This window comes from Thunnus maccoyii, chromosome 4, assembly GCF_910596095.1.
Source record: "Thunnus maccoyii chromosome 4, fThuMac1.1, whole genome shotgun sequence".
Classification (NCBI taxonomy): domain Eukaryota; kingdom Metazoa; phylum Chordata; class Actinopteri; order Scombriformes; family Scombridae; genus Thunnus; species Thunnus maccoyii.
In genome coordinates this window covers 16,353,615-16,379,199 of record NC_056536.1, presented here as the reverse complement: position 1 = coordinate 16,379,199, position 25,585 = coordinate 16,353,615, and the positions used below count along the sequence as shown (strand labels likewise).

Genomic DNA, 25,585 nt, shown 5'->3' with positions numbered 1-25,585 from the left:
TTGTGTATGCGTTTATTTTTCCTACAGGATACTGGCACGATTCCTGCTTGTCTCATTTGCGTGAATATGCACGTGTGTATGTGTGTGTCTGTTGCATGTGCATGCTTGTGTGCGTGTATGTACCTGCTGCTGGTTTTCCCTCTGCAGGTGCAGTCTGGCCTGTATGTATCCTCTAGTCTCCTGGAAGGCTTGTCTCTGGGAGACCTCAGCAGGGTAGTGGGTACAGATCCCAATCATGTTAGTGCACATGAAGATCAGCACGTTGGCACTGATCTGAAAACACACAAACACAACAGAGAGGATGAGTAAGTAAAACAGAAATACAAATATATGAGAATCCCACCCAGAATGCACGTGCCACACCTCAAGAATACAATGAACTCTGCCTGGCCTGGGTGAGGTCAATAAACCAAATTGATAACACTCTAGGTCATAGGATTTACTGCAAGGAAAAAAAATTCCTCAAACGTCTGAGGAGCCATTAGATGTGATCTGGTTAGAGATGATGAGCGCAGCCTCGTGGTTACTCTGCGAGAGGACATTCTCCTCACGTCGCGCTCAGAATGGCAGATAGGAAGCCCAGAGGGTTCAATGTGATGCATGACTGGGGACACGTGAAGACTGTGTGACTCCAGCCTTCACTCTGCTTGAGTTAAAAGTTTTGACTGTCTTTATAGCACGCATGGAATCCATTTAAAAGAAGAAAAGAGTGGCAGATTCATCCAGATTGTGAAAAAAAATACACTTTTATGAGACCCAAAAAAACCAGATGTTTTGACCCCCAAAAACAGCTTTTCTTGTTTTGTGTGACAGATGCAGCCAATAATGTAACTTAGTAATTTCTGTGTGTACCCAGTGCAGTGAGGTATGTTGGTTGAACAATGAGGCTCTGAGAAACTGTATAACAGCATTATCTGTGGCTTGAGTAAATGAAGTTTAGATACAGTGTACAGTTAGCTTTGTGGGGTCGTCAACCTTAAAAGCATTCCTCTGCACTGCTGCAGCTGCTTTCTGTGTGTGCCTGTGTTTTTTTGGATACGTGTGGTAAGCTAGTGTGTAAGTCTGTTAGTGATTTCTCTTCTCACTAGTCCACATCCAAGACAGAACATCACAAATGGAGCCTTGAGCTCTGGACTTTCCCTACGCTCTGAAACACACACACACATGTGTATACACACACACACGCACACACACATGTCTTCTCCATGCTCAGACACACACTCCAGCCTGGGAAAGTCACTTGACCCATGACCAGAGCACAGAGTGTTTCCTCTGAAGATGATATCATCAGTAATGAGAAAAAGACATGCATGCACAGCGTACACATAGACACTCAATCAGTCTTAGTAACAACATCACGACTAAACTGGAAGACATGACAAAACTCATCACCAGTACCAGCATTTGTGAGCCGTGGCTGGTATGTTGTCAAACCAGTGTGTGTTTGTGTGCATGTTTGTATTTGTGTTTGTGAGAAATACAATGGAAGAGAGATACATAACTGGAGATAGAGGATGATTATCTGTTTACATGCATACACTGCATAGTTTCATGCCGTGTCCTTTGAAAATTTGAACAGCTAACGTATCCACACATGGGTGACATAAAAAGAATGCAAGCTGTTGATAAAAAGAAAGAACAGCCTCAAACTTGTAGCGTGATGGCAAGCTTTCTTTCTACCACGGTCCTGAGATGAGGTTTACACTGTATACACGAGAACTCGCCATTTGTTTTCACAACAAGACAGATGCAATCTAACAACCTGCGCTTGAAACACAACACCATTACCACAGGACAGTGGCAGGCAAATTCCACTCTGTTTATGCCGAGACAGAGTCTCTGGTAACTTCCTATTCCACCTGAAAACAAATGGCCAAACTAGATTAGGAGCACCGCAGTACGCAAAAATAAACACACTGATGGCTCGCAGGTGCAGAAGCAAACATGCCTCTGATGTACTGGGTGAATACCAATCCCTGATGCAGCTGATACAGGCAGAGAGCAACAACATTATTCAGGAACTAACAACAGTGCATCCAAAGTATCTTCTTTTTTATTTCTGAGAGATATACTGTATGTATACACACACACACACACACACACACACACACACACACATATATATATATGAATATATATATCTATATATATATATATATATATATATATATATATATATATATATATATTCAGTCAGGTTCGCTCAAACAGGTTTTCAGGAAAGAACAAGAAGCACTTTTTCCTGAACTCCTTGATGCAGGATGACAGGGAATGCTTGATGCCAACTGTCAGTCAACTTTCAAGGATTCAGATCAAAGCTGCGGAGATGTGTGAGACATCAGGCTACCGAAGATCAGGTGTAACAACCTACAATGAACACCCACTTGTATTCTTTACATGACTGGCTGAGCAATTTTATCTAAGTGCTGCATTGAATTTGTGCAGTACCGTTGCTCAATTAGCGATCAGCCTATTGTGTCCCTAAATCGTTAGCTTCCAGATCGTAATGCTATAGACCACCAATGGAGACCTGACACTCTGGTCTTGAAGGGCTCTGATATAACCTGATCACATTAATCCCAAACAGATGGCTCTGAACAGAGTGAGCTAGATAACTGAGTTAAGTGGCCAGTCTGAGATACAGGGCCACCTGCAGTTCCCAGGACCGCGCTTCTCAGCAATGCACTCAATTCAGCTTCCCATGTGAGCTCACTCAGATTTTGATCCAAGCAGAGACATTTCTATCAAATTGATGTTGATAGTTTGGCTAGAAGCATAGAGTGAGCTTAAAGGCAGTTTAGGACGTCCCACATTTTGAGATTTTGTGTATTTTTGTTGAATGGGAAAACACACAATAATGCAGCGAAAGCATGGATAAACATTTATTTACAAATGCGATGCAAATTTAAGGAAAACATCTACTGAAGCTTCGGAAAAAGCCCTGATAGCTCTGAATAAGTGAAACCAGAGTGTGAGGAAACATGATGAATAAAACTTGTGTTAATGCCAACTTGTATGCTTAGTCACCACACGGTCTGGAGATTAGAGGCAGAAGCATCCACAGAAGTTTTTGAATAAGTCTTGTGTGCGAAGCTATGGATGTGTATGTGACTCCCTTTGGACAGGCAACTCTTTGATCCTGAAGCTGGTTGTGTCTATGCTGCACTTTTATCACCCAGACTTGCAAATCCAGACCAGACCAACGGCCACTCTGACACTCCCCAGAGAGCAGAAGAAGCTTCTCTTCATTCGCTCTTCGTGCCACTCACTTTTTAACAACTGAGCTGGACTTTAGAGTATCTTCCACTGATTGTCTCCTGACTGTTCTTCCGGCAGACTTTTGGCTCTTAAAGGCGAGTCTGCCTCGACATTTACTTAAGCAGGGACCTCTTGGCGGTGAAGTTAAAAGGAGTCCAAACATTGGCTTATAAGGTGCGGCTCCCAGCAAGGTGCTTTATAAAGTAAGGCAGGCGGATAGCATTTTAAAGAACGAATGAAGGAAGGGGATGGAAAAGATTTTGGCTAGGCAAACACACCACAAATCCATTCTGTCTTTAATAATATCCTACTGGACAATTCCCTCATGCACAAGCACGCTGGAATGTACACGTGCACAGATCCAGTGTTCACAGCAAGGTCATCATCCATTCATTCACAGACAAAACTTTTACACCAACTGATATGTTGTATTGTGAAGTTGTGATGTTATCATGACATTTACTGTAGTAACTGTACAAGTTTATTCTTAAGCATGTTCAGCAAAGGAACTTGTAGAAGCCTCGTCTGTGAGCAGAGCTGAAATCGTCACATGTAGATGAATTTATCACTAATATTAACTCCTGTGACAATACAGTGAGAGCAGGTAAACTAAGAGCTGATAACCACAGATACGACATACCGTCTCTTATTGAATACAACCATTGTCCAGGTAATCAATGTTTGGATTTATCCGGGAGTATTTGAAAAGGGTTGCAATGAAAGATAAGTTCAGCTATCCCACCAACCCTGAGTTCAACTAAAGCCAGAGTTTAAAAGGCCAGAGTGCTACATCCCATAAGTCAACTCGCAGGCTCTGGGGACGCTGCTGTTGACAAGGGGGCTACTCTCCAGAGAATGACCTTTGATAGGCATCTGGAGCTTTTTAAATGTCTTACAGAGATGAACGTCAAAGCTCAGTCACAGACTACTGGTCATAGCCTGAAAAGATAACAAGCGGTACCAGAGCGTTAAAAATAGACAATACTATGAGACTTTGTTGCACTAGTTCAGATCAGCTCGGGGGTTAATATAATGTGTAATTACTGACATACGAAAGAAGCCATTCCTTATAAAGATAAATGTTGCAGAGGGGTGGGGGTGTCTGTCTTTGCCATCTTGGGTCTCTGCCATCTGGAATCAGAGCTCTGTTTTCGTCATGGCTTGGGCCAAACCAAAATTGGTCTCAGGCGACCAGTGAGGCCACGAAGTAATCTTTGTGAAACACTGAAGCAAATTCCACAAAGCTAAATAGAGCTGGACCCAGGCTGCACATCTGTCAGAAAAACAGATTCTGAATTAATACTTGCGCATAAACATTCTCCCAGCTATCCTGGAATTACTAAGCTAAATAAACTGTAACCGCCAGCTGAAACTGCCCACTCAATTTTTTCTAATTTGACCAACAAATTTTTTTTCCCAAAATCAAACGATTATAAAGCTCGTTTATCATTCTACTTCAAAATCTCAGCCTTCAATTTATTCCTGACTGGCTCAAGTTCAGCAGTTCAAATAAGTTGTTGGGACAATATTGCTGTGGTTTTGCCACTTTCCACTGATACTCTATCTGAATGTATGTGTGGAGCCTGAAGACATAAACATACAAACAACAAAGGACTTACTGGCCTTAGAGAAAAAAAAATACAGTGAATAGAGGGAAACAACTTCCGGCAAAACTGGACACAGACATAAAAGAGTCTTTGTTGTTGTAGCTGTCATTTGAGAGCCTTGAATGAGACTGTTGCCGAAAACAAAGCAGTAGGGTTTAACTGTCTTATTACTTTCTTATGGCTCACTTGGCTGAATTGCACCATGTGGTATCCTGGGTTTAGGTCTGTTCTAGGACATTTATCATTTGTGCCTCTTCCCTCTCCCAACATTTCCTGTCTCTGTGAAACAGCCACAGAATAGTCTCACATGTAATTAATGTGCAGTTTTCAAGACTTTAACACACTTTGCTTTACACACTGCTGCTGCTTTACCTAAAATCCATTCTGTTTTTACTTTAGAGCTGGAAATAACAATTATTTCCATTAATGATGAATTGTATGGTATAGTAAATGTCAGAAATGAGGGAAAAATAGTGAAAACTGTTCATCATAATTTCCCAGAGCCCAAAGTGACATCTTTAAATAGCTCATATTGTCTGGCAACAGTTCAAAGCCAAATATATTCAATGTACTTTCATAAGACACAAAAAAACCCCAGCAGATCCAACTCTTTAACAATGTTGGCTCAGAGAAAAGTTTGCATTTTTGCTTGAAAAATGAGAATAGTTTCAGATTAACTACCAGTAAAGACTAATCAATTAATTAACTAATTGTTTCAGCTTTATTTTATTTATCTCTGTTTCCATTTTTATTTCATTTATAGTTATGTTCAGTGTTTGGTCCTCCATATTTCCTCATTTGAATTATTACTTTACAGGCATGATTACTTTATTATTACTTTATTACAGGTAATAAAGTATATAATTAAAAAAAGCAGTATTTAATGCACCTTTTATTACATGAGCATTATATAGAAAGCTGTAATGATGAGTACACCTGTGTCTGTTTGTCAGTGATCTTGACTGCTCTGTGGTTCGGGGTCAGTGTTTGGCTGGACAGACAGAGGGGAGGGGGGAGTGGGCAGGGCTGGAAACAACTCTCTTCCCAGCTGTGTCCTCACTAACCCTCCACTTCCTGCCCGCTCACACCCTCACAGGCACAGCTGCAATTACTGCACGGCGGCTGCAAGAACACAAGATTTGGTTAATTAGCCTAACCAACCAACCAACCAGACCCATTCATTCCTCTGTTGGCCCCTCTCACTGATTCAAGCTGTGTGAGGGAGTCCAGGCCTTGAGCTGTGTGACTGTGAGCTAAACTTCCAGGAATTCCTAATTCTGCTGCTATTGCCTCCATCTCCTTTTAAGCACAATGTGAATCCAAGGCCACCATTTCACTTTGACAGAGACCAATGTAACACAAACTTTAAGAGATAACTCCAGAATCAAACAATGGCCTTCAGTAACTAATGTTAACTAAACTAAAATCCAGGAACTGCAGACTAACATTTGTTTAGCACTATAGAAGTTTTTTTTTCTTCTAGCCAGAATGTCTTTTAATAGTGAGTAACAGGATTAAGAGAGGCAGCATTAAACTACATCAAATGAGGCCAGATGCCAGAGCTCCAATAAAAACATACAAGAGTTTAGTTTCACTGTCTGGTTATATAAGCATTCACTACAAAGCACCTCTGCTCACAGTTTCAAGCACTGTCCTTTCCTGTTCTATCTCCTCAACCATACACAATATTGACTTTTACTACAAAGCATACAGATCAATACTGGGACAAGAACAACAGGTTATAGTTTAAACAGCAGCAACACGAGAGCAGTTTGGTAACTGCATCAGCTAATGTTCTGACTCGGTCTTCCATGACTTGCTCAGTCGAGGATGAGCTGATACTGAACTCATGCATATAACACATCCGCCTGCGGGGCCAACTTCAGGAAACGTCACATGTGACATGTTTGTGAAGCCTCATATATCAGCAGTGCTTCACAGGAATAAAGGCACTGTGTTGAGTTTCAACATATAGTTAGACGACAGGCTGAACTGCTACTGTACATATATGTCTTAGTTTTCTGTGTACATATGTCTTGGTGTTATTTATGATGTCTTGATCAGCTCTGCTCAGCCCTTAAAAGCTATAAATACTGAAACAAAGACTCTTGGAAATGTGATTCAGACATATTGAACGACAAATGTACAGTAGAGTCTAGCAGCTACGACTTTTCTTTACAACATGACACATCTTTCCAAACAAAGAAAACAGGACTGTCTTTCTGCCACCTTAAAAGGTAAAGATTTTATTTTTAATGTGAAGGGAGGGCGCATAATAAATTAAGGCATGAAACGATACGCTTTTGGAGCTTTACACACTGCGCAGCTTAGATTAACCCTGAGTGTGTGAAATTACATCATGGGACCAGGGTCTTGTTATTGTATCTGACATCATTCATTGAAAATGTGAAAAAGACATGCAGTGAGACATCGAGGCACTGTGCTTTTAACTTCTTAGCTAACCACATAAACTGTCTACACTGGCTAGAGAAAATCATCAGGAGGATCTGCTCTTTCCATTTAGTGGGCTGATCAGATGAAAGTTGAATAGGCGGAGCAGGTTTAAGAGGGTCTATGACAATAAAGACATGGGCTGTGTACAGTGGTGTGCATTTCAACAGCAGGAAGGTGTTCCCTGTTAGCGAACATGTTTTGCTTTGCTTAACTAATGCTTTCTCAGGCTGGCTTGACATATGTTGTTGCTGTATTAACAGTGTAATTGTAACTGGGATAGCAGGATAACAAGACAGTTGGCTAGTGTGACGGTGACCTTTGACAGAGACCCATCCACTTTCCTGTCACCAGCACTAAGGACAGGGTACACAATGCTCAACAGGATCCAGAGTAAAACTGCCCTTAAAAGCCTGGGGAGGTGCATGCCACACAGATCAACATTTAACACTGCTAATGGATTCCTAATATATATCTGTTGGCTGTCTGCCATGGAAGTTCAGCCTTAAATCCCTGTATTTACTTTTGTGGAGAGCCAAGTTGTTAGTAAACCATGAGCTGTTATTAGAAACCAGCGCTTCCTCATCCCCGACTCACACACGCTATTATTAGCTCAGCTATTATTTCCCTTATCGTTGGCTGTATTTTAAGAGCAATATTTCGCTTATCGCTGATTCTAATTGCTCCCACCCATAGTGGTGGAAGCTATCCGGGTTTGTATCATTGCCTCTGGTTGTAATACAATAAGTGGATGAGTCACAAGCTCTCTCAAGGGGGTAGGGTTGGAAGTAAAGGGGGGTTCTATTATTTGAGCCAGTGCATTGTTTGGCACCCACAGTACCTGACGGCAGGTTCTCACCATTTGATAGCATCCAAGAGAGCTACACTGATCCACACAGACAGATACAGATCACACACTCCACTTCTCTTGGCCTGTGTTTGTCGGTGTACATAACGTGTGTACTGGACACCAGAGTCACTCAATATAACTAGGGCTGAGTTTCAAACTTCAATACTTACGGAGCACTAACCAAAAAGTGTCAGTGGCAAGTATCAAGTATCGAAGAGTGTAAAGTATTAAAAGTTGGCACACATAATCACTGATCTGAGTTAATCTTATTTAATGTAATGCAGCTAATTTTAGGCTGTTTTAGTGTTTAGGCAACATTCTTTATTACTGCTGATGCTAAAGAGATGCAATAAAAGTTTTGTTTCTATTCCTCAAACTAAAGCATAAAAAAAGTTGTATTGGTATCAGCGCCAAAACTCGGGTAAAGAACTGTGTATAGTATAAAAAAAAAAGATAAAATTGATGAAACATTAACTGATACCCAACCCTAAATATTAACCACTGTGAACTCTGATTCAGTTAACAAACTTTACAACTTTAGAGACAGAGAGCAGAAGCCTGTAGTACATGTGAGTATCAGACACAGCTGTTGTTATACTTTCCAGGCAAACATCATAAATAATTGCATAAAGGTGAAGGTAGCCTGATTAGTTGCTGTCAGGTTTTTGTTACGCAACACTTATGTTCTGCCCTAAATGCATTATGCACGGCTCTGTCATGCCTGTGACATTTCATTGATTGGTATCTTTTTCACCAGTGTTAAGCAGAGGGATCAGTATGTTTCCACTAGTTCCACATTCGTTGACCCCATAACAATCTGCAAAAGGAACAGGTTTTTCCTCTAGTGCCGGAACAGCACACAATAACAAAAGCACAGACTAGATGTACCTTTGAGACTTCGCTCTCTTCTTGACCTGCCTGTCAATAGGTCCTCTTTAGAGGACTCCATCTGGGATTTGGTTACCCAAATATATCCTGCTACACACAAAAGAACTACTTCTGTTTGGTTCCTGGTTAATCCATGTATGACATCTTGCACGCTGGCTGCTTATAAATTCATAGAACTAAACAATGGTACAGTAAGTCATATAATCCCACTTAAGACATATAGGCGTATGGGAGCACAGCTGTTCATACCTAAGTTATAGAAATACATACTGTATATCAAAGCAAAATGTCTCTGCGCCGAATGCCAATCATGTAAAAGTTACTTGTTGTCTCCTTTACCCACAAGAGAGAGTGACATAACAAAATCACGAGGGACAGGTGGTCTCTCACAGGGAAGCACTCAGAGTGCCAAATGAATCTGTTTTGGACCATGTGATGCGTGTTTGTTTCTGTATGTGTGTGTGTGTGTGTGTGTGTGTGTGTGTGTGTGCGAGCATTGGCTTGACTTCCAGCCACAGTCTGAGTGCGTGGCGCCACGAGGTGAAATTATAACAGGTGACCAGGTCCAATGTCGCCCAGTACAATGGTGCGTTTTCCACTTAGGACTGTTTTAGATTTGAAGTTTGGATACATCTCTAAAATAAGACTTGATTGTGTACTCTACCTCCCAGCCAACATAATGAGAATGCACTGGGTGATAAAAGATGCTCCATTAGGATTACTGCGTGCTTAAACTAAAGGCTACAAACAAGAACCCATGAGGCTAAAGGAATTCAAAATGCTATGTACCGCTGGCCCTGTGTGGTGCATTCATGTGCTTGAGTGACAATTCAACATTAGAACACTCAGTGTTCCTAACAAGCAGAAATGTCATAAAAACATTTACGTCATCAAAAGATAATAGGAATTTGGTAGTTTCTTCCAATCAAAATGCTGCTGGTCATCAGCCAACTGTCACGACTTGGAAGTAAAACTGCTTCCACAACAACATCAGCTGTCAGAGCGGCCTGCGGCAGCCTTTTTAAACCAAATGCAGTTAAAAGGATGAAGCATGCAAAATCCCAGTAAGCAGAAGTGAAGACGAGGAAACAATGAATTGACCCTTCTGTGGCCAAGCAGCACCACCAGAGCAACTTAAACACAATGTAATATCCATACTGATTTTCCAAATTCATGAAATTGCTTGAATGACAGAAAGTTATATAATGATTAAAAAAAACAAACAAACAATTTACTCAACCAGCACTCTTGTTAATAACATATCTTTAATGTTAGCTGGTTAAGCTTACTTGGTGGTTATCAGCATTATAGATTTTAATGTTAATGTGTAGTATTCTGCACACCACCGCTCTAAGTGTTTTTTGTTTTAAGGTTGGAATGAAAGCCTTCTTTTAACGTTGAAGGGTGAAGAATAAATATTAAAATGATTATTAACAAATCAACTGTAGTTTATTCATGAAACGATTCTATTAGTTTTGACCCCAAACTTTTATGTCATTTTAAAAAATATATTTTTACTTATAGGCAATATTGTGTATCATAATGTACTCATTAAAAGACAATAGAATTTAACATAAAAAATCAAAAGGTAATAAAAGAATATATTATACATATTTCGTAGTCTTTGAATACTCAAGTGATTTAGTATTGCACGTAAAGTTGGGGGACTTGTGAGGACAGATTAAAACACTGGATCTGAAATTTCCCATAATGCAACTGGATAGCGTCTTTCATTTGACCCTCCCTGCGTGATAAATGTCATCATCGTTCACACTCCACGTCGCAAAATCAATCTGAGATAACATGACATCAAGATAAGCTCCATCTGGAGGCATTATACACATGTTTTCACAAGCTCAGCTGTACTTTTAGCACCCTGTATTGTGACTGAATGTCCAAATACATAATCTTTATGTCATACTTCTACTGTCATGAAACAAACTTCGATGTAGGGCTACGTATCCACCAACACAGCATTTTTAACTGTTACACTTCTATTAGTGTAATTCAGAAAACAGCTTGGGAGAAATCATTTTGAAAGACTTGCATGTTTTAAGAACAGCTGCCATGTTTTTTCCAGTCTGAACCAATGATGAACCAATGACAGACCAGCAAGTAGTGGTTCATGTTGATTTTCTCTGTGAAAGACAACACTTATCCATAATCTCTTGTACAGCCTACTTGCAATATCCCAAGCAAATGCATTTTAAGCCTTGCCAGATAACAATGAAAAACTGAGAACCATCTAATTCTGTCTTAGTGAAAATCTTTCACATTGTCATCATTGAAATCTAGACAGCAGACACCACCTGTAAGAATAAATGAGGTCCCTCTGAACCCTGAGCCTGTAGAACAGTAGAGACACTTCAAGTGAACAGCAGCAATGTAACTTGCCTCTTCCTGAAAGCAGTTACACCTTCATCTCAGTGCAGCTGTCTGAGGAGGCCCTTCAGAGCAGAGCGATGAAACATGGAGATCTATGGAAACAATCCCCACGAGTTGCGTGAGCTCAATCTCAGCCCGCTGTGAAATAAAAGGACACTCCATCTGAGGGGGATATTGTGAAAATGGAATTATGACTCAGAGGAAAAGAGAGAGAAAAGTGGAGGAGGAAAAAAAAGAGAGAAGAGACTGGCAGCCCTTTTACAGTTGGGTGCGTCAGCCCTGCATTATTTCACACTCTCCATCTGCGGTCGCCCCCTTGTCACCGCCGTAACCTCAACATCCCCCCCCTGCCCCTCCTGCTTCATCGTGGAGGTCCCTCACAAAGAACCCTTTTGTTCTTGCCGTCATCGGTCTCACATCTTCTCAGCTCTGATCCTGCGTGAACATCTCCGCAGGGAAAATACAAATAAGGGAAAAACAAGGCTGGGACACAGAGAAAGTTGGAGGATGATGAGGTCCCAGTAGAAGAAACCAGCTTTCCCAGATCAGGGAGTCTGGCCATGTGACGCCAGGAGCCACAAAGTTTTTGTGAGCTTATGTGCGTGATATAGAGGGTGTGACAGACTGAATGGAGTCCTTCTGTATTCAGAAAACTACAAGTAGCTTGAAGCCAGACTGAGAGACACCTGTTGAAACTGAAAGCTGACTGTGACACACTGTATTGTTTTCTTGAGGGTGAAGAATAAAGAAACTCACCCAGAATTTTCTCTCTATTTAAAGAGATTAATGTACAGATGAGTGTGACATGGTTGACAACAGCAATAAACAACCCAAAGCAAAGCTGATGTCCTTTCCTCCATCTCTATTAAAAGCCCATGAACCCAAGAGACAGAGCACAACCCTCTAGCAGAACAGTGCGAGGCCCATGTCCCATCATTGATTACTCAGGGAACTGGAACGTACCGTGTTGGGGGTCCAGGCCCTTAGGCAGGGCAGCAGTCCATCAGAAGACCAATGCAACCAACCAGGATTAGAGTACATAGAGACAACAGACCAATGTGCCTGTAGTCATCCTGTCTAGTCTGGGGAATGGGCACATAACACATAAGCTCACTGGACCAGTAGAGTTATGTCAATATTGCCTTATTCAGAGTGGCTCCACATTCATCTGGTTGCTTAATAAGGCTGGTTGGTAGAGAATACCAATAACATGTCTCTACATAGACTAGAGTTCAGTCCATATGTGTTTCTGAGTTACTGATATGACCTCTTGATACAGAAAAAATCTAAGTTTGTGAGATGATTATTTTATTCTTGTGAGGGAGTAAAAGACTCTGCAACAGCATTTAGATCATCATGGGAAAATTCTCCATTGAAACCTGTACAGATGAAATCATTTTTACAGTACGCAGCTCTTTATGGCTCTATGGCACCAATTAAATGGCAAGATAAGTGTAGAAAACATACACCATAAGTGAACAATAAAGCTAATGGCAACTAAGCGAATGTGAAAATAACAAGCCTGGCCAAAAGTAGTTAGAAAACAACATTTTAAACGATTGGTGCTGAAACGTATTAGTTGATAGTAGATCAACAGAGAATTTTTAAAATAGTTGAGGTTATTAACCATTTATTTCCCACTTTTCCTCTCTTCACCCCCACTCTGTCATCTGCCTCTTGACCTTATAACCCGAAAATCAACCATCTGGAGACCCCCCCACCCTCCACCCCTTTTTCTTTTTCATTATTATCTTATCATTATTATCATTATTACACTTTTAAAGTTTAATGTACCTTTGTAACTGCCAGAGATGATAGCTGTTCCTTGTTTGGCTTTTCTAGATTTTTCTGTGTCATGACATATGTGTGACTGTCGAGTCTCTTGTGCAATCTCTGTTGTTAAATCAAAAGGGCGCAAAAAAAAAAAAATGTCAAGGAAAAATGCCAAACATTTGCTGTTTCCAGCCAAGATTTGCTCCTTTTCTGTGTTTCATATCACTGTAAATTTAACAGCCTGGTGTTTTGGACTGTTGGTCGGAAAAATGAGCAATTAGAGGATATCATCTCAGGCTGTGGGAATTTGAGATGTGCCTTGTCACTATTTTCTCACGTATTATAGACTAATCAAATATGCAATTCATCATGAAAATAATCAACAGCTGAATTGTTTTTGGAAATTGTTGTTCATTACTTCTGTTGTGGAGGAGTAGATTTATAATCTCTAAGTACAAATTAATAGTACAAGATGAGCATACATTTTCATTAACATAAACACATTGTACATTATGAGAAAATCAAAGAGGAACTGACAACACGTACGAAAAGAATCAACAGACAAAAGCAGTAAAGAAATATTTCCAACGTGTCGAGAACTGAAACCTTTATAAAAGTCTAGTTCTGTTTATATTTTTTTTCCACGTCCTCTAAAACGAAGAAGCAATCATCTTGTTTTCCATCGAATTCATTGCACAATCCGAGTATCCCACCCCACCCTGTTTCATTTTACTACAATAGCCTCCTTGTTTTAGGGAATTGCAGCCTGAATGGCACCATGCTACATTATCATGATATTCTTCCACAATGCAGCTAAACGGGCTCATTCAACCCAGATGACCTTCCACAAACCCCAACAGAGTTGCCAATAGCTGCCCTACAGCACAAAACATAGGCTCATTAAAAATCTCATTTGAAAAGCTGCCGAGATCTACGGCACCATCTACTTTTAGTACAGCACCTTTGACATGGAAAAGGGGTTGAGGAGTCTGTACAATGTTTGTCCTATATTGATGAGAGGAGAAAGTAGGGCGTTTTCGTCTGTGAATACAGTAACAACATTGTGCTCAATTGTATGATGATAATAGTTGGTTCTGACAAGCATGAGTTTGAGAAATGTGTCAGCTGGGATCCAAAAGAAAGATCAAGAATTCAATTTCAAAACAAGAAGAAAACCTTTAGTTTCATAGTGTGAAAGTAATGACTGTCCTTACAACTACTAAAAAAGTGCTAAAGGTATTAGTAGAAGGTGTATTACGCCTAATTATTGTTCTACTTTTAGAGGTTTTGCTATATCATTTGTTCTGAGGTATCCATTCCTTTAAATGCTTTATAGCAATATTGATTTACAGCATTTCTGCATCAATGTGATGAAGTACCTTGACTAGTATGTAATGTACAAAAACAGTCATCTCCATGTATTCATTATGTTATCTGTAAACACTTTCTTAATCGAATGTCCAGAAAATGTATAATATCACTATATATGTTGATATCGCAATCTAAAACTATATGTACCACGATAGAAGAATATCCACGTTGTCCACCCCTTACACAGATAAGAGCAAATATCCTTCGGCTCTGATTTATTATTCCTGCTGTAACTCACCTGTTTCAAAATGAACTTGTCCTCTAGGTTGAGTTGCCAGGCGGTGACGACATGTATGGTGGACAGCACAGCTCCACTGAGCACAGCAGCTCTCATTCTGACCGGCAGCAGCGTGTAGATAATGTAGATGAAGAAGACCGTCCACCAGATGCCCTCAGAGGCACTGCGGGGATACACCATCAGCACCCCAAAAACCTGCACTACAATCAGCACCCCGATCACTAGGTAGCTCACAATCCACATGTAGTCCTGGTGGAAGCCGTTGCGGTTGCACACCACCATCATGGCTAGGAAAAGAGCCATGGCCACAGAGAGTACTGACATGTAGGCCACATTCAAGTTCCCGTAGTAGCTGTGGAAGGCCAGCATGACCCCACACACCACCACCAGCACCCCCATCAGCATGGTCAGAGAGCTCTGGTTGAGCCTGAAGAAGTAGCGCTGGTACAGGCGCTCAAGCTTGGCTGACTGAAATTTCTTAGATTGGAAAACCCACACAACCCGCATCCAGCAGTCCACTGCAGACATCGTCTTGCAGTTGCTCTCTGCCATTTCCCCTGATTCCTCCTCTTTCCTGCCCTTCAGTTCACCATCTTCAAAGCCCAGGTTCACAGCCTTTAGACCCAGATCCCCACCACCGCCCATCCTTTTCCCGTAGTGGTCCTCCTGCCAGCCACAGCGCAAGCCAAAGCTGCCCCCACTGGTGCCCGCTCCACAGTGGTAATGCTGAGGGGCCACATTAGGGGGCTCGAGATCCTCAGGGTCCCTCAGGCAGCTCATGTAGCGTGGGTTGCACAGAGATGAGCTGTCCTTCCTCTTTTTGCCGTTGCGCTCTCCCCATGCTGTCTTTCGCTCGTCCACTCTGCCTCCGAAGAGGCCTCTGGCCCACGACATCCTAAACAAACACAGGGACGTAAACAAAACACAAGACAGCGCTGAAGCTTGGCCGTTTCATCTGAACATCTTACATGCAAAATGTCAATTTAAGAGATGATGATGTAAAGACTTGAGGATACTCTCACCTGTGTGGGCTTTACTGCGTGTAGCAACACTGCGCTCTTTGGCCAGGCCACTAATTTATCCCAGCGATTACACACCATGAGCTCAGGCTGGCCAGAGGCATCAGAGGTGTGTCTGCATTAGAGGGGCCTTCTTTTGTAGAAACAGTCAGCGTGTAAGCCCTATACACCACCTAGTGCCTCTGTAGACCACCTGTTTTCCTGGAAAAATACACAAACAACACACATAATGTTGTTGAGATAACATTGCCTGAGGAACTACCACCTGAGGATCAAGACCATTATGGATACATTATGAAAAAACACACATTTGTCATACTGCATCTGTTGATGGGGCTACACTGTGCATTTATTCATTTGTGTGTGCATGTCTTTGTCTAGATGTACTCTGGCATAGAGTTTGACAATCAATAGTAGAGACGGGGAATAATATCTAGTAAATGGCTTGTCCGTTCCACTCTCCCTCATCACCTTCCCCCACCAGCCTGGGACAGCATTTCCATGGAAATGATTCGCTGTTTTGTTTGCAAAACACTGGATTGTGACAACAACAGTGCCGCTGGTCAATTTTGTCATCAAACCATAAAGTTGAACATGGTCCTGTTTCAACAAAGCTCCACTGATTGCTAGATTTTTAAACACTGACCACGGGGACTGTTGGATGAGGCTGACAACTCTTCTTGGTGGATAGCACTTTGCTACACTCTATCACTGCAATCTGCCCCTAACATCTTGAGTGGGCAGAGATGGGTGTGCTCTATTTGACAACAAAGGCCTACTGAGTGGGCACCGTCCGAGATCAAGAGCTCTCCAGTCCAGATTAAATTGTCCATGCTTCCCCCATTAGCTTTGATGACTCACTATGGCTGGCTTCTGGCAGCACATGTCAAGGACACTGCTAACCTCTAAACTTAATAAGCAAATCTCTGCTAGACTGACTGAGACAAACAGTGGGAAAAGCGCACATGAACGGCACACATGGCCAAGTTTATAATCAACAGCAGCTTGTAATATGAGTTGCTCCAACACACGCATCTTTACTTAATTGAATTGAATGGATGGTGTCAAAAATACATATTTTTTAAAATTTAACAAACTTAGTATATTTTCCTCAATAGCTATATTTCAATTAAACTCCCTCTGATAATAATCTAATAATAGCCAATCCCAATTATTACAAACTAGTAGTACAATCAGCATGATATTTCATAATGAGAGCATCGATTTAGCAAATGACCCAGTGTGGGATAATGCAAGAATGCGGCCAGTTCACCTTCTGTTGCAAGCTTACAAGCTTCCAGCAGGAACAACCTTAGTCCTCGACTCACCTTTGATACATTTTACGACAGGTCAGGCAGCGGCACGCGGCACTTATGTAATCCAATCTCCACATGCATGCATCTGCCTCAGAATATGAATGTCTGTACAACATATGGGGCAATTTGAGTCAGCCGTCCTGCATGCATCACAAGAGGATGGTGATGCTTTCCATTACGTTGTAGCAATGGAATAAACAGCAATAACATCCTGATTATTTTGTTTTTGTTTCATATGACACTGAGCAGAAACCACCACTGTCATCAGTGCTAACACAGGCCTGATGCTTTAAAAAAAACAAAAAAAACAAAACATGTTTAGTAATTACACGTGCAGGCCCAGGCTGTTTGGTTGCGGGCGGTCGGCCGAAGCGCATTACATAACAGGACGCTCCAAGCAGCCTACAGGCGAAGTCGACAGCTCTCCGTGTTTAAATGTAGCCTCTTTAACCACACTACACATGGAGACACTGTGCGACTGGATGGCCTCAAGTCAGCCGGGAGTCTGTGGGCTGCAGAAGAAAGTGCAGCTCGACACACATCACCGCCTTTTACCAACTTACAAGGAGTAAAACATTCCGTCGGGCAACTTGCTGTGGCTCCAATCTTGGCAGCGGATCCCCCTGATAACGCAGGGATGTGCAGTCCATCTTTACAAGACTAATATAGAGTGATATCAGGGTCTACATAGGCTACATACCGGGCCTGTCTCTCTCAATATAAACGTCGTTATGTTTAGACTCCAAACAGGTCACTGGACGAGCAGAAATTGGTGGCAATAATATGGGCCAAAATGCAAACTGTTAAACAGCTCTTAATCATGGCTTAACGTTAAATGCCACGATTTTTAAAAAAAGTGTAAATGAATATAAGGGCCAATGCTTATAGTGTGTACAGTCCTGCAGAACAGTTCAGGCTCCTCAACGGCGCCGCAATCACCACAGTGAAAACACTGGAGTACAAGTCAGCTGTTGGCATCCCCCCCCCCCCCCACACCCCCCGACTGCTGTATCCTCTTACTGCATTTCGGTTTAGTCGACCTGCAACAAATTAACACTGTGCAACAGAGCAGTTGCCCAACACAGCCGCGGGAAGAAAGAAAGAAAGAAAGAACGAAAGAAGAAAAAAAGCTTAACAGAGGCAGTGTTACTCACCATCGGATATCCTCGTTACAGGAGTAACTGTAACACCGCAGTGGAGCTCCAGTTTAGCTCTTGTCTTCAGTCTTCACGCCGAAGCCGATGTGGGTCTGTCCGTCTGGAAGGTTGAGAGGGAAGAGGAGACACTGCGAGATCAGCCGGACAGCCTTCGCTCTTCCCCAGCCGGAGCTACAGTACATTCCCACCGCCTCGACCTCCCCGGATCCCCCCTCTCTTTCTCTCTCTCTCTCTCTCTCTCTCTCTCTCTCTCTCTCTCTCTCTCTCTCTCTCTCTCTCTCGCTCTCTCTCTCTCTCTCTCTCTCTCTCTCTCTCTCTCTCTCTCTCTCTCTCTCTCTCTCTCTCTCTCTCTCTCTCTCTCTCTCTCACACACACACACACACACACACACACACACACACACACACACTCACAAGAGCTGCATTCCCATTCGTGAACACAGGAGTCCCCCTAGAGGTGTGTGCGTCTCTCTGTGCGTGTGTTTTACACCATTTTTTCCTGCAACGTTATTAATTTGTTCCTTCATTTAATTACGCATCATATCAACTCACAGTGTCACCCAAAATGTATCACAGCTTTTTTTTTTTGTTTAAGTGGCAGAAACTCACGCATTGCTGTTACACACCACACTCAGACAGCGTTATAGCACCACCTAGTGGATGTATAATCACTGCAAACTAAGGTCTCCCCAAGCAGTCAACTGAAACAACTCCACGTTGTATTTATTAAGTTACATTTTTTTTAGACGTGGTCATTTTCAGAAAGAGTAAAACAAGTAATAAAAACGTGTTTAATGTTTAATATCCAACCAGCCAGGAAGGAGCCGATCATATGATTTAAGTCTGAGCTGTAAACCAGTAAGGTATGTTGACAGAGGAATCTGTTGACTTTTCATCCTTTAAAACAGCTACACATCCTTGAAGATTCCCCCTGAAACAATAGGCAACAGAGTGTTGTTACACTATACATAACAGTAGGCCTATTCATATGAAGTAGAGCTGTGAAGTAGACCAATAAACTTACATGCTCTACAACTATAGCCTAATACAATTATTATACTACTACTAATAATAATAGCAACAAAATAATAAAACAATCATTATTATGGCTGAGATGAGAGTTGTTATTGAGCCAACTGCAATTTACACAGCTTTAATCAAATAGATTGATAAGACATTATTGGTACACTTCCTGTCTACCGCTTCAGTGTACCCAGAGTCTGCCCTGAACTTGACAAACCTGCATTTTCATATAATCACCTTGGGTTTGGAATAAATTACTAGACAAACTTTATTTGGAAACATTGCCTTCATACCAGGGTTTTGAACGCCACACTCAAATAATGTTTTATGAGGACGTAACATTAGTCAAGCTCTCTCCTTAATGCCTCTCAGGTCCCATGTTATTGTGTTATATGCTATATGTGAATGTAAATTATTTTTATGTATTAGCTACTCTATGCTTCCATTTTTTGACAGGTTTCTCTCATAAAAAAGGTAATTTATCTCAAGAGACCCTTGTTTAAATCAATAAAAATACATTTTTTAAAATCCTATCTTTGTGACAAAATGAGGACCATTATGTTGAAAATTTGGGAGTAAAAACAGATGTAGGTATTGTTGCCTATAGTGTACACTGCACACAAACTGTTTTTGTCAGCAGTCGGTGCTGTTGATCATCAACCTTCTCTTGTCCTTTCTCTCTCTTTAAAGAATCTGTGTGTGTGTAATTCTATAAACCACATACCACTGAGGGTCCTCACCGCTGAATTTATTTGCCTAAATTTATTCCTGCAGCAGGTGGAATCTGCTGATTGTCACTGACAGTAACAGTTGCTGATTTTGCTGCGATTATTTTATTTGCAGATTTGTAGACTTCAACTTCTGCTTCAAATTAGGGGTGCAACGGATGACGGTTCGGATCGTATCAGGGTTTTGAGATATTGGAAGAAAGTGAGTGAGGGAATAGGACCACCTGGTAGGTTCTGAAAATATGTGTCTATTACTTGATTCTAGCTATCCGTTTTACTTTACTGTGGACCAAATTAGCACTAGCATTAGCCCCACTTAGCACAACCATTCAGAACTGGCTTTCCTGCCATACTTGTCTGGCTTACTAGCCATTTAGACTGAACGGTTCATGTTTACATGTGTTTCTTGTCAGAGGAGGTTGCTGCAGGAAGTGGAGGGGCCTCAGGGACACCTATCTCAAGGAGAAGAGAAAGGAGACAGAAAGAAAAAGTGGGTCAGCAGCAGGGTCAGCTAAGAGTTGGAAGTACTCTGCGGTCCTGTCTTACCTAGACCCCTTTGTTACCCCGAGAGAGACTAACAGTAACATGGGGCGGGTGGTCGAGGAAGACAGGGCCGCAGAGTACAACACACAGAATGCAGGACCAGTCAAACACCAGGTTTCAGATGCAGCAGCAATGCTGTCAGAGATTGACAAGGGAGGTTGGTTGACAGGAGAAGACACACACACACACGCACACACAGAAATGATTTTTTGTATAGATGGATATAAATAGATAGCAACTCCTGTTAATGACATGCTGTCTGTCCATGACTTGTAGCTGCAGCATTTTGTTTACTTTGTCTCCAATGAGATAATAAATTTTGCAGTTAATCCATGGTTCACATGTGTGCTGAACTGTGGGGGGCGATCTGTACGGATCAATTACATTCCGTAACACCACTACTTCAAATCCATGGCAGCGTGAAATAAAACTAAACACAAAAGGTACTTCAGTCCACTTTATGTGCCTCCTCTGTGTGTTTGTGTAGCAGGTATTACTCATGTTGTGGGGACATTAATCTGTTTACAGACATTGTGGGGACTCACATCCAGCTGATAGTCAAGACAGATACTGTTCTGTTAAGTTTAAAAAACACTTTTTCTGTCTGTTGAAGTTCAGACTTCAGTGTGGAAAACTGAATTTTCAGCGCATTTGCAGTTAACAGCTTGCATTGCCTATGTCAACTTCAACAAGAAAGATGGCAGTATATTCCAGAACAGCAGCAGCCAGTATGTACATATTTATCAAATTTTATTAAAAAGTTATTTTAATTATTTTAAGTTAAAATTTCATAAAAAAGGGAAAACCTGTCTTCCTTGGTGTTTTCTGAAAATGTTAACCAAGGTCATTTTTAGCAAGGCTGCCTGTTAGCTGGTAAATTAGACAGTGTAGCTTATTAATATAAACTGTTTTCGTGTGAGGCAGTTGATTCAAAATGCTAAAGCAAGCTTTAATAAACACTTAAAAATGTCTACCACATTACAGTGAGTAATAAACCATTTAATTGTGTATATAGTGCTTATAAAGGAAGGAGGAAGGTAGATTATACAGTATATCCCCAATTTAAATCACAGAACCTTTAACAGAACATTAATTTCAGATCTCTCCTAAATAGAAATATTAATCACTATTTTGATTTCTGTCTTCCATCCTTGTTCAGTCCCAGGAATCAGTCCAATCAGACCCATAGGCAGGATACCTAGTCAACTGTCTGCTCCAGGCCACCTGTGCCCTGAAGTTCATTCTCAGCTCCAGCTGGCCAAGCTGTCCAGGAACTGTGACAACATAGCCCAGAACGGTCTGGTCAGCTCCAACTACTTAGTGGAGCTGTGGAATAAACTGAAGAAGCTTCTCCATGATGTGGGTGTTTAATTGTTAGCCATATTTTTTCCTAACCAACTCTAAGAAATACATGAAATGTATGTTTAGACCTTCTTGGTCTGTGTTCAGTGAGAGCTTATATTCAGTAGTAGGAGCTGCTCATGTTTCCTTTTCCTTCTCTTCCAGGTCTGTAAACTCCACAAGGAGACTGGTCAGACTTTTGCCTGATCAAATAGTAGAATTTGACCAAAAAGTACCCAATCCAGCAGGTTCGTGGAGCGAGATATCCTCACATTCATTGACAATGCCTTTGTTGTCTCAATGTTTTGCTTGTTTGACACACAGAGGGAACTGTATGGCGATGGAGTATGTAGGAGGTAAGGAGGCTGCTTTGGAATACACAAGTGTCATGTTTGTTCAATTAACCAGATGTACAGTGGACTAGGTTTAGTGTATGAAGTACAACTTTACTTCATTTCCATATGGACTGCCCACTGTACTCACCGAACACACACCAAGAAGGCCTAAACACAGCATCTGACCTGACAGTGTCTGTCCTTATATCTCCTGTCCTTTTAGTCGGGGGTTGCGCCATCCTGCTTTAACACTGTGTGTGCTTTCCTGTGGACATGACTTGGATGTATGTTGCAGAGACTGTCTCAGCTTTTGAGTACATCCATGGCTAATTTACAGCATCCTGTACTGAGACCTCAAACCCAGCAATCGAGTCATCAACCTGTCCCATTAAAACCATGTTTTTTATATACATATATTTAATGGTGGCAGATTTACCATAAAAGTTCTTAGTAATTTTTGAAATAATAGATCTTTGATTTCAGAAAGAGGCAGACAACGTCCTTGTCTCCTTGTTAGCCAGTGACCACAAGTTTTGCTGGTATAAATAACAACTGTCCCTGGCAGGTCTTATCAACTGTTGCAAGCTAGCTAATAAGCTAGCGTTAGTTCCATGACTTGGTTGAAAACAAATGTTTCCAGCTGACTCATTTCAAAAATGAAAATTATTTAAGACTGTGACAGCAACAGAGCTGAACAGGTAAAAGGTATTATGGTGAAAAGCTGTGTCCCAATTCAATCTACAAAGGCGTGTCCTTTGTAGTCTGTGAAGGCCGAATGAGACGGCCTGGTCTTCTTCTTCTTCTTTGGGGTGTCATGTCAGTTGGCATCCTTTAAGTTGCATCACTACCTATGTCTGGATTTAATCATCCACCTTTGTCTGATTCTATTACAGTCTTGTAATTATTCCAGTTGCTCTCAAAAATCTAAATATCATTTTTTTCCCCTCCTCCGTGTCCCCACACTCAACCCCGGCCTCCATTCGTCCTGGCCTCTGTAGCCCTGTAAGCATTGCTCTTCTTTCCTCCTCATATTCCTGTATGAAATCAGGACGTCCCCCACTATCTCTTTTTCCTGACACTGATTACAATGACCAGTTGGATGTTTTCCTAGGATAAAAAGTGTAATATTCAGGTTACTGTGACCAATTCTTAATCTATGTATAATTGTTTTTTTCTTGTTCATTCCACTATTTCTTACCATTCCTACTTTATTTTGTATTTCATGTCTTCCTTTTATTGCACCATTCTAATGCTGTTGCCATTGTTTGATTATTTCCCTCCAAACTATGCTTTTCCCCTCTGATTTTGAAAGTTTAATATTAATATCCACATATTCTCTCCTGACCACCTCCTTTAATAACTTGTCTGCTTTCTCATTTCCCGGGATTCCTGGACATGAACTTTATGTTTTCCCCGACTGGCTAACCTTGAATAAGAGAACAATAGCTTATTTATTAAATCTTAGTCATTACTGCCTGATCCTGTTCTTAATGACACCAGGTCACTACAGATAAGTATTTTACTTACCATCCCTTCTTCCACCCACTCTAATGCTAACAGAACTGCAATTAGTGCAGCATACACACCCAAATAATCTGACGTTCTCTTACCAACCCCAGTCTGGTGACTAGAAATCATCACTGCTGCTCCTGTTACCTCTGCCAGTGGACCCTTTGACCCATCTGTAAAAAGCTGTATATGATCACTGTGATTCCTGTCCCTACACCTGTAATATTCCTGAACAGAATCTGCTGTTTATTTCTGTGCTTAATATTTAGTAGTTCCATGTCTGCACAAGCATTTTGCAACATCCTGGTCTCACAGGCCACAGCACAGTTGGACAAAATTCAATTTCTTGACGCATGTTTTTTAAACTTAATACATATGCAAGGTTGTAAATGCTGACAAGGGAGGGTGCATCTACTAAATACTGACTTGGACAGGTGAATATGTTAACATGTTTTTTGTTGTTTTTAAAAACTGCACATAATTAATTGTGATCATTTTGTAGAGATATGTGTTCACTTTTAACATTCAAGTGTATTTTTCTGTTGATCAGTGTCAAAAAGGATATAATGTTGGACATGATGTTATAAAACAATATAAAATGAAAACTTCCAAGGGCTGTGAATATGTTTCATAGCTATTTTAGAAGTATCTTGATAAAATATAATTAAGAACAGTATAGGGACAAATGTAAAAATGAAATGAAATACAGGAATATTGCCTTTAACCCCCTTTTAATTCCAGATTGGACAGGTTGCAGAGACAGCAGTATACTCTGCAATGGAAACATGCACATAGGACCCTGCTGACCTTTAATTACCAACTATCAGAAACCATGCAGTTAGAAAATGAAAGTGAAAAGGAAGAGATGGAAGAGTAGGAGGAGAATGGGCAGAGGAGCAGAGAAGTACCTTAGAAAAGTTTAGAGAGGATAGTTCACAATCATTGAGTTTTTTCAGGAGTGGGTTTCAAAACACTGACCAGTTCACACACATGCCTTGGATGACCTCGTGAGAGGTTTAAAAATTCATGGCCACCCCGAATTGCCTTCCACTGCCCGTACCCTGTTGCAGACACCAAAAAATATTCCAGTCAGTATAAAGTCTGGCCTGCAATACATACTTTTTGATTTCCAGGAGACACTCACACAACAGCTACAACATTAACCCAGAGAAATGCTGGAGGAAGTAGGGGAAATAGAAATTTCTCTGAATGTTCAAGAGCAGCAAGTTAACAATGTGGCCAGTCCTCTGCTGCATTCACTTTCAACTAAACATAGTCTTCCCTGTGGTCCTAACACTTAGTTCCTCAAGACCAACATCTCTTGAGTTTTTGGAGGAAATGGTTGATGACCTACAAGAGATACTCAGAGATGGTTTACATGGTGGAGCCATCAAAGTGAAAATCTGTGTTGTCTGTGATGCACCTGTTTGAGCCCTTGTGAAAGACATCAAGCAGTATACAGGTTATCACCGCTGTGACAAGACAGGAGACAGCTAAAGTGGTGAGTCATTACAGTCTGTGATTTGACCATGGAGGCTCTGTAATAAAGGGATGTTTTCAATAAAGCACTTATTGATAAGTCTTAAAGTTGTTATGTCACCATGGCAATTTATAAACAGCTGCTAACAACCACTTGTCCACTTATCTTCTCTTAGAGATTGTGCAACAAATTATGGAGGAGCCAACCAAGAGACCTGGCTCCACAGCAGACCAACTGTTCAAGTTGATGTTTTAAAGACTGAATTTGTGTGTTGTGTTTTTGTGTTACATTTTACAGTCAAACAAAACAAAACA

At 41.2% G+C, this 25,585-nt stretch overlaps 1 protein-coding gene and 1 long non-coding RNA gene across 2 annotated transcripts in view; one reads left to right on the top strand and one right to left on the bottom strand.

Moving 5' to 3' along the window:
* LOC121895414 (adenylate cyclase type 6-like) overlaps positions 1 to 18,530 on the bottom strand; it is a 33,634-nt gene extending 15,104 nt beyond the window's left edge. Inside the window, exons 1-4 of the mRNA XM_042408539.1 lie at positions 18,311 to 18,530; positions 15,844 to 16,041; positions 14,822 to 15,716; positions 124 to 273 (exon numbers count right to left, since the gene is read on the bottom strand). Coding sequence (XP_042264473.1) covers positions 124 to 273; positions 14,822 to 15,715 — 1,044 coding nt within the window. The 5' untranslated portion in view covers position 15,716; positions 15,844 to 16,041; positions 18,311 to 18,530. The remainder of the gene's footprint in view (positions 1 to 123; positions 274 to 14,821; positions 15,717 to 15,843; positions 16,042 to 18,310) is intronic.
* A 3,244-nt stretch (positions 18,531 to 21,774) lies between these two features.
* On the top strand, positions 21,775 to 25,585 carry LOC121895965. The gene is made up of 4 exons (XR_006095883.1): positions 21,775 to 21,965; positions 22,113 to 22,303; positions 25,093 to 25,292; positions 25,447 to 25,585. It is a non-coding gene; the product is annotated as an uncharacterized LOC121895965 (long non-coding RNA).